Source organism: Epinephelus lanceolatus, chromosome 19, assembly GCF_041903045.1.
Source record: "Epinephelus lanceolatus isolate andai-2023 chromosome 19, ASM4190304v1, whole genome shotgun sequence".
In the NCBI taxonomy this organism is placed as follows: domain Eukaryota; kingdom Metazoa; phylum Chordata; class Actinopteri; order Perciformes; family Serranidae; genus Epinephelus; species Epinephelus lanceolatus.
In genome coordinates, this window is record NC_135752.1 from 40,185,552 (window position 1) to 40,195,109 (window position 9,558).

The 9,558-nt window shown below is 37.4% G+C and overlaps 1 protein-coding gene across 1 annotated transcript; it reads left to right on the forward strand.

Moving 5' to 3' along the window:
• Positions 1-1,745: 1,745 nt before the first annotated feature.
• pbdc1 (polysaccharide biosynthesis domain containing 1) lies at positions 1,746-7,977 on the forward strand. The gene is made up of 6 exons (XM_033646327.2): positions 1,746-1,803; positions 3,858-3,923; positions 5,406-5,465; positions 5,604-5,744; positions 7,374-7,485; positions 7,565-7,977. The coding sequence occupies exons 1-6, from the start codon at positions 1,774-1,776 to the stop codon at positions 7,654-7,656; spliced, it is 501 nt and encodes a 166-aa protein (XP_033502218.1). The 5' UTR covers positions 1,746-1,773; the 3' UTR covers positions 7,657-7,977.
• Positions 7,978-9,558: the final 1,581 nt, after the last annotated feature.

Consider the following 9,558-nt stretch of genomic DNA (forward strand, 5'->3'; position numbering starts at 1 on the left):
TTATTATAATTTTAATAATAATAATAATTATTATTATTGTTATATTACTTTGTAATAATACAATAATAAAACCTGTAGTGTCTTGTTTCTATTTTTATTTAATTAATTCAAATAGTTCTTCGTGTATTTTCTTTTCTTTACACATTTAGTTCTGACACAGCTGCACCTGATTTATACAGCACAGTAACGACTGCAGTTTCAATAAAAATGTGGTAAAATACTCAGTGAATGTGTTACATTGATTTAAATAACAAATTAATAACATGCAATAAACACATGTAATACATACACGTGTGTATATATATATATATATGTATTATAATTATATAAACTTAATTAAGATGTTGCTTTAAAAATATCCAATTTTTATAAAGAAAAATATATTTTAAAAAACCCATCTGGTTCAAGCTTCTCAAATGTGAATATATATATATAAATATAATTTTAGGAAAAAACACAGAAAAGAACATAGGCCTACAAGAAAGTTTTTGGCTAAAATAAATAAATAAATGCTGTTACTACTAATAATAACAATATTAAATCAATATATGAAATACATCAGTTGTCCACAAGGTGGCGGTATAAAATGTGTTTGTTTTGGTAGTTCATTCCTGAATTTAAATTTAAATGAATCAGATGAAACAGAGGTCTGATGTAACAGGCTGAATTTAATACAATATTTTCTATATTTGAAACATTTCCAATTTCATTGGAAGATAATCACACAGAACACGCGCTGAACCAGACTTAAAAGAAAAAGTAATGTATAAAACTTTATTGAACAAATATTTAGTTTGAAGGTGTAGTATGTGTTTTCATGCTTTTTATTTCTTCTGGATTATTATTGTGAGGCAGCAACACTTCAGCTCCTGAGTCCAACACGAATTTACAATGAGGACAATAAAGGATATCATATAGCACTGTATCGCATCACATCCTATCATATCGTATCCTGTCGTATTGTGAAATCTTACAGCAAAACATTTCACCAGTTAGTTGTTGTGACTGTATTCATAATTGTATGAAATTACGATAGTAAAACATAACATCTGTGGGGACAGTGAATCACACATGTTCACAAACGATACCATGTGTAAATGAAAATGTACAAACAAAAAGTGCAACTGAGAAATCAATTCAAAAAACAGGTATTGATCGTTATCGTTTTTACAGCCTTTAGATCTGTAAACAAACAGATCAGGTCTACACTGTGTCACCTCCTCAGTGAAAAACATCCAGTTTGGCTCTTCAAATGTAAACGTACATTTTAAAATGTGAATTTTAATAATAAAATAAATAGTATCGCTTTTTTTAAATCCGACACTGGCCCTTTAAGATACGTGACGTCACCAGAATGTCAAAGTTGAGCACAGAGAGAAAAACGAAGATGGTTCACTCTGTTTGAAGATAGTCTGATGAAAATGGTTTGTAACGACACCTTTTGTTACGGAAACTAAATGACAGACACGTGAAAACTATCGGTAATAAAATGTGTAAACGGAAGTTACTGTGAGCTGCGTAAGAGTTTATACAGCTAGCATGATCTCATGATAATATCAGTGGTGTGTGTTGCACGATTCATATTTTTCTCACATTTTAATTCATATTTCGTCATTTTCTTCTGTCAATTCTCGTCATTAATGTTAATGTTTGAAAGATATTAATTATTTTTTAATATTTCATTACTTTGGGGACTCCACAGCGCATGCGCTCTGTTAAAAGCCACGTAGTAGTGGTTCATCTGTAACAGTAGACGATCTTTGGTTTAGGAAAATGGCGTCAGATAATGGACTGGCCTCTCTGGTAGGAACCAAACTGTTCTCTAATGTTTATATTACCTGTGTGTCAGGGTTTAATGTGTGACCTGCTTCATTACAGAGCCTCTAACCAGTCTGATTAATTAACTAAATTAAAGTTTAAAGGTTTACAGAGGCAGGTCCGTGAGCTAACGATGCTAATGCTAACTAGCCGAGAGGAAAACACGTGTAGGAACAGTCCTGGAGATAAACACGCTGACACGTCGTGTGTTTCCACCGATGACATGAAACCATACATGAAACAGAGTCTCACACCGAGTCAGAACAACAGGGCTGGTTTGTGTTGTAGAAACACTGAGTGTAGAGTCTGCCTGGTTTGTAGCCTCTTTATAATCGGTTCCTATCAGCAGTCAGAGGACATATTTCACTGTGACACAGAGTTAGATATGTATACACTCATTGTGTCAGTGAGAATAACCACTGTGCTGAATTGAAGACATGTCAGGGGGGTTAGGTTAAATACAACATGAATAAAATAAAATGAAACAGGAAAAGAAAAAATAAAGGAATTTAAAGGGACATTTAAGTATTCCAGAAGTTATTTTTATTCTGTTGTCGAGTTCTCAGCACTCAAACAGACACAGTTTCCATATACTCACATGTACATGCAGAAAATATTCAGATTTTAAAAAAGACAATATTCCAACTGAGCTGTTCACATGTCTGATGAAAAGATATAATCCACTAAAACTCGTGTTTACATGCAGCAACTAGCATCCATGTTGTCACAGACATGGACGTGAACTGTGAGAGAAACTGTTCTGTAAGGTGAACCATACAGAACAGTTTAAATGTCCTTTTAATTGGTAAGATACAATAGTATTTATGTCATTTACAACATCTTTGTAATAAAAATAACAATAATAATAATGTTTATATAAAACAGAGTGACAAACTGCTGAAATATCATCAATTTAAACAGACAAGATGTAAAAATGTGTTTTAAAAGAAAAAAATATTTTTATTATAAATTACTTTATTATTATATTATAAAAAAAACTCTAAAAGTAAAAATAGTAAAAACAGCAAAAAAGTTAATAAAAACATGGAAAACAAACTAAAAAAAAATCAGTAAAATCAGAAAATAAGGAAACAAAGGTAACATATAAAGATATATTAAAATAAGTATTAAAAAAAACCATAAAAAAAACAGGAAAAGGGAAAAAAGTAAACATAAAAACAATAAAAAAATTAAAGAAAAACCTTAAAAAAATGGTAACAATATGAAAACAGGAAATACAGTAAAAAAAAAAAAGAGCAAAAACATAAAACGTCAGAAATGATGGAGCACAGTTTCTGGATGTGCTGAGAAAATGAACAGTTTATATCATCATAGATTTCTTCAGACGATGCTCTGCAGGGTAAAACTTGTGCATGGTTATTTTTTTTATTAATAAGTCAATAAAAAGATTCAGAGTGTTAATAAACAAACACAGAGCCAATAAAAAGGAAAAAACAGCTCCACCCGTCAACATGGGAATCAAGAGAGAGGACGATAGTATGAATTTAAAATGATGACAAAGTGATGAACTTGTGTGACATACGCAGGAGCACAGCGTGTTTGATTACAATTTGTCAGCTTCCATATTTGGCACAGAGGTTAAAAATGTTTGTCAGGTGGTGAAGAAGCATGCAGTCAATCCTTTGATGAAACAATGCGTTTGGTTGTCCGTATGTTGGAGGTGAAGAGTCCGTCCATGTCCACAGGACAAGCCGTCAGGCCAGAAGTGAACACAGAGAAACATCGTCTGTGAGGGCTCCACTGAAGTTAACATCCAGAGGACTTACTCCAGATATAACCACAGACACAGACGGAGCAGCCTGCCTCCAAACACTGTTCATAGACTTTAAATATTAAACCCCAGAAATGTAGTTTCAGACATGACCAGAACATGTGACATAAAGTGACCGAGGACTGTTTGCACCTGTTTGCACCTGTTCAACGTAGGGTCAATATAAACCTGTTTGTAACTGTAAAGGAAGCCTCTCTCATCTTGTGTGTGTGTGTGTGTGTGTGTGTGTGTGTGTTTTGGTCCTCAGGGGGTGGAGGGAGCCTCGGCAGTGGCTCACGCTCTGTCTCTGCCAGCAGATGCTTATGGAAATGATGTAAGTGGAGTTTATTATGTGTTCAGCCTGTGATGAGTCAGTCTGAAAGCGTCACTCCAGTCAAAGTACTGATACTGTAAAAATACTCTGGTACAAGTTACAGTCCTGAAAATGTTCTTCAGTTAAAACCACAGACAGGTGACGTCAACTGATCACTCAGGTCACTGATCATCTCACTGGCTACAGCGTTCTGCTGGGAAACCTTTGGTCCTGGGGTTCATGTGGACGCCACCCGACAGGCTCCACCCACCCAACCACTCTGAACATTTCCAGTCACAAGCTGCGAGCGTTTAGACACACAGAGCCGGATTGGCGAGTTGATCCGAGGTGCCCAATTTTCCGTCTCGTAGGGTAGACATGTTGGTGGAACCCTTTTAGTTTAAAAAGCCTGAGGTGGCCTTCTGCAACGGGAGGAGCTGTTGATGACTTGTGGGAGGAGCTGTTGATGACTTGTGGGAGGAGCTGTTGATGACGCCGCACGTGCGAGCCACTGGCGGTGGATAAACAGGAAACAGCTGATAGCAGGAATTAGCGAGCAGCTAGTAGCAAGAGGGAAACACAAACCTGACAGACACTGTAAAGATGAGCAACTGGGGAGACAAGGAATTGCGCGCCCTCCTTGTCCTCGCAAACGAAGAGGCCATTAACCGTCAGATGACGGGGACGGTGAAGGACGGGACGACTTATGAGAGAATCGCCGAAGGACTGACCAGCCGCGGCTTCCCTCCCACGTCACTGTTTACGTCACACGCTGAGCTACACGTTTTGTTACTTGCTCACGCCCCCCATTGCCCCGAAAAAGGCACATTCTGTATAAACAAAAGAAGGTAGGCGGCATTTTGCTGCACTCCCTGATTTTGTTTTTATACTGCCAATGCTGAAAAAACACTGATTGGGCTTTCCTGCAGATTTGCACAACTCCTGTTTAAAAAGGGCTACAGTGAAGTGTTTCTACAGTTCCAGCTGGACGAGGACATTTAACTGGCCTACTGTCCTTGTCCCAGTACACAAGCACGGGAGGGGAATCCATTTATTGAGCCAAGTATGTGCGACTCCTCTACGATAGGTGGAGATAGATTTCTCCATGTTGTTACCGGCTTCTTCTTCTCTTACACATTTAATGCTATTTAACATCTGAAAATCCGTGATGCAAAAAATGCAAAAAAATTGAACCTGTTCTGAAAATTTTAATGACGGATGAAAGTTTCGGAAATGTGATTGACACAACGTGACGTTTTAGACATGCAACAGTTTCTGGCAAAGAAAACAGAGTCAGTGTGCAAAGGCCTGAAGTCCAACTACATTCTGTTCATGTATTTGTTAAATCTTTATTCTCTGGACTTCAGCGTGCACGTCTCAACACAAACTGTCTGCAGTTTACATCACGTCGTCGTCACCCCAACATGTGTTGATGCTTGTAACTGTACATGTGACCTAGTAACTAAATAACCTTTGACCTTTGTGTTTACTTTTTTTTTTCAGCCGCGGCTTGAAGTCATGTGGGCGATGAAGGCCTACAACCACGCAGAAGTTTACTTCAATGTAAGACTTTCTATTTATGGATACACACTACTATATACTGTTAACATCTATGTGTATGTGTGTGTATGTGTGTATACAGTATATTTTGTGTTTTTTAAACCACTAACAGATGAACTAAAACTCGTCTTCTGATTTCAGCTCATTTCATCCGTCGATCCGAGGTTCCTGAAACTGACGAAACTGGACGACAAAATCTACTCGGCCTTCAGGGAAACATTTAAAGACCTCGACATAAAGCTGCTGAAAGCAGACGACCTGAAATCTGACAAGGCCAAAGAGGTCAGTGTGACGCCACGACAACACTTCAGGGAATATAAACATATGTTTCTACAAAACCTTGAAGAAGTCAAACGTCTGCGATGCATCACTGTTTAATTTTGTCTCAACACAAAGAACATCAACAGTTCAAAATGTAATGAGGAACTCTGCAGACAAAGTAAAATCTGAAGAACTCAGCGCTGCTAAATTTGGATATTCGACAATTTTTATAATTGTTCAGTTGATATCATGTACAGAAGTTGGATTAGACCACTGAAGTTATGAGCCAGATGTTGTTAACATAAAAAACATTTGCTTTTGTTAAGAAGTTTGAAGAACATAAAGCTAAGAGGTCGTTTAGTGTTTGAGTGCAGCCAAAGGTTTTAAAAACTGAGAGATTTGCCAAAACGTTGGGTTTGTTTGGTAAAACCAACCTTAAGATTTGCTTGGAAAAAATAAAATGTTGACATGGATTTAGTTCGTTAACAGTGGGCTGCTGCCTCCGCACTGTGGCCTGAGGTGTTATGTTTTCGGTTTGTCCATCTGTCTGTCCCATTCTCATGAAGGCAAATTTCCTCAAATTTGGCACAAACATCTTCTTGGACCTGACAAAGACTGGTTAGGTTTTAATGGTCAGAGGTCAAGGTCATTGTGACCTTGTATTTGTCTCATTCTCGTGATATCTCAAGAACACTTTCAGGGTATTTCTTCAAATTTGGCACAAACATCCACTTGGAGTCAAGAAGGAACTGATTATATTTTATTGGTAATACGTCAGAGGTCAGGGTCATTGTGACTTTGTTCATCTCATTCTCAAACATTATATAATATATATTATATAATATTAACCTCAAGAACACCTTGAGGGAATTTTCTTTGATTTTGCAAAAACATCCACTTGAAATCAAGGATGAACTGCTTAGATTTTGGTGTTCAAAAGTCAAGGTCATTGTGACCTTGTGTTTGACTCTTTCTCGTAACATCTCAAGATTGCCGTGAGAGAATTTCCTCATGTTAAGCACAAATGTCCACTTGGACTCAACAATGAACTGATTATATTTTGTTGGTAATAGATCAAAGGACATGGTGTGAATGCATTATCTCAAGAATACCTTCAGGAAATTTCTTCAGATTTGGCACTAACGTTCACTTGGAATTTACTGATTAGAATTTAGTGGTCAAAGGTCACTGTGACCTCTCAAAATATGTTTTTTTTTTTGGCCATAACTGAAGAATTCAGACACTAATTCTGACCAAACTTGACACAAATGTCTAACAGGATAAAATAATGAAGGTCAAAAGGTCAAAGGTCAGCTTGACTGTGACATCATCATGTTTTAACGTCATATCTCAGGAACAGAAGGGGAGACATTTGGTCAGATACTGAATTGGTGACTCTAATTTTGAAACTGTGCTGATTGTATAGATCAGCATCCATGTTTTAGAGTTTGTGGCTTCTTTGCAGCAACAAATCTAATTAGTGTAATCTCTGACGGCTCACTTGTTGACGCTTCTTGCAACATAACTGATGTAACGCAAACTTTTACAGCTGCAGGACACCAGATGAGCTTTTCTGAGCTGAGTGTAGCAGTGTATCTGTGTTGTCACTGTAATAATTCAGTGTGTAATTTGTACAATGTTTGCGTGCAGATATGGCGTCCGTTCTGTAACCAGTTTGAAGGACTCGTCGAAGACTTCAACTACGGCACTCTGCTCCGTCTGGACTGTGAGAAAGACTACACAGAAGAGAACACTATATTTGGTAAGTTTGTGTCTCACAGTGGAAAACACATTATTATTGTTGACAACATGAAGTGCAGTGAATCTCTCCCTGTGTTCAGCCACCAGAGTTCAGTTCTTCGCCGTTGAAATCGCCCGCAACAGAGAAGGCTACAACAACACCGTGTTCACGTCCAAATGTTCCAAGAGCTAGTCTCAAAGTAATGAAGCCATCCGACAGCGCTGTGTACCACCACCGGGACTGTGGTGATGGACTGACACACTCTCCGTCTCCTGAGGGGGCAGCCTGTTATCTATTTGCAACACCTTTTCTGAAAATATCCATCAGTGGTTTTTTTGTTGTTTAATACTGACGATCCTGTCTTTGGTGCTGTTTCAGCACTGTTCTGCATTTTGTATTTACTGTAAAGTTTTATTGTGCCAATCATAAATGGATGTTTATTTTGTAACACTGAAGTTGCATTTGTTTGCCTGTAACTGAGGAAACCATTAATAAAAACCCAGATGCATTTTACTGAAGGTTGTCAGACTGTTCATGACTAACATCACACACAGAGGGTTTTAGTAGCAGAGTTAATCACACCTCAACAAACATCTGGATTTAGATGTCACATAGATTTTAAATGTTCAAACAGTCATAACGACAAATATAAACCTGGTTTAATGAGTTTTATTTGATGTTTTGGACACAACCAGTGTTATCCATTAATGAGTGTATTTAATTCTGTGCCAGGAGGAGGAGACAGGAAGTGTCTGATGAAGATGATCATACTCAAAGATATACGTTTACTACGTGTTTTATATATCGTAACAAACTGACGATTTTTCATGATTTCGGACGACATGCTATACTACGACTTTTTTTCCTCATTTCGGATGACATGCTATATTACGACTTTTTTTCCTCATTTCGGACGACATGCTATACTATGACATTTTTTCCTCATTTCGGACGACATGCTATACTTTGACTTTTTTTTCATGGTTTCGGACGACATGCTATACTATGACTTTTTTCCCAGATTTCGGACGACATGCTATACTATGACATTTTTTCCTGATTTCGGACGACATGCTATACTACGACTTTTTTTCATGATTTCCGATCACATGCTATACTACGACTTTTTTTCATGATTTCCGACGACATGCTATACTACGACTTTTTTTCCTCATTTCGGACGACATGCTATACTATGACATTTTTTCCTGATTTCGGACGACATGCTATACTATGACTTTTTTTCATGGTTTCGGACGACATGCTATACTATGACATTTTTTCATGGTTTCGGACGACATGCTATACTATGACTTTTTTTCCAGATTTCGGACGACATGCTATACTATGACTTTTTTTCATGGTTTCGGACGACATGCTATACTATGACATTTTTTCATGGTTTCGGACGACATGCTATACTATGACTTTTTTCATGATTTCCGACGACATGCTATACTATGACGTTTTTTCCTCATTTTGGACGACGTGCTATACTAAGACTTTTTTTTCATGGTTTCGCACGACATGCTATACTATGACATTTTTCATGATTTCCAACGACATGGTATACTACGACTTTTTTTCCTCATTTCGGACGACATGCTATACTATGACTTTTTTCATGATTTCCGACGACATGCTATACTACGACTTTTTTTCCTCATTTCGGACGACATGCTATACTACGACTTTTTTTCATGATTTCCGACCACATGCTATACTATGACTTTTTTTCATGATTTCCGACGACATGCTATACTACGACTTTTTTTCCTCATTTCGGACGACATGCTATACTATGACTTTTTTTCCTCATTTCGGACGACATGCTATACTATGACATTTTTTCATGGTTTCAGACGACATGCTATACTATGACTTTTTTCCTGATTTCGGACGACATGCTATACTTTGACTTTTTTTCATGGTTTCGGACGACATGCTATACTATGACTTTTTTTCCAGATTTCGGACGACATGCTATACTATGACATTTTTTCCTGATTTCGGACGACATGCTATACTATGACTTTTTTTCATGGTTTCGGACGACATGCTATACTATGACATTTTTTCATGGTTTCGGACGAC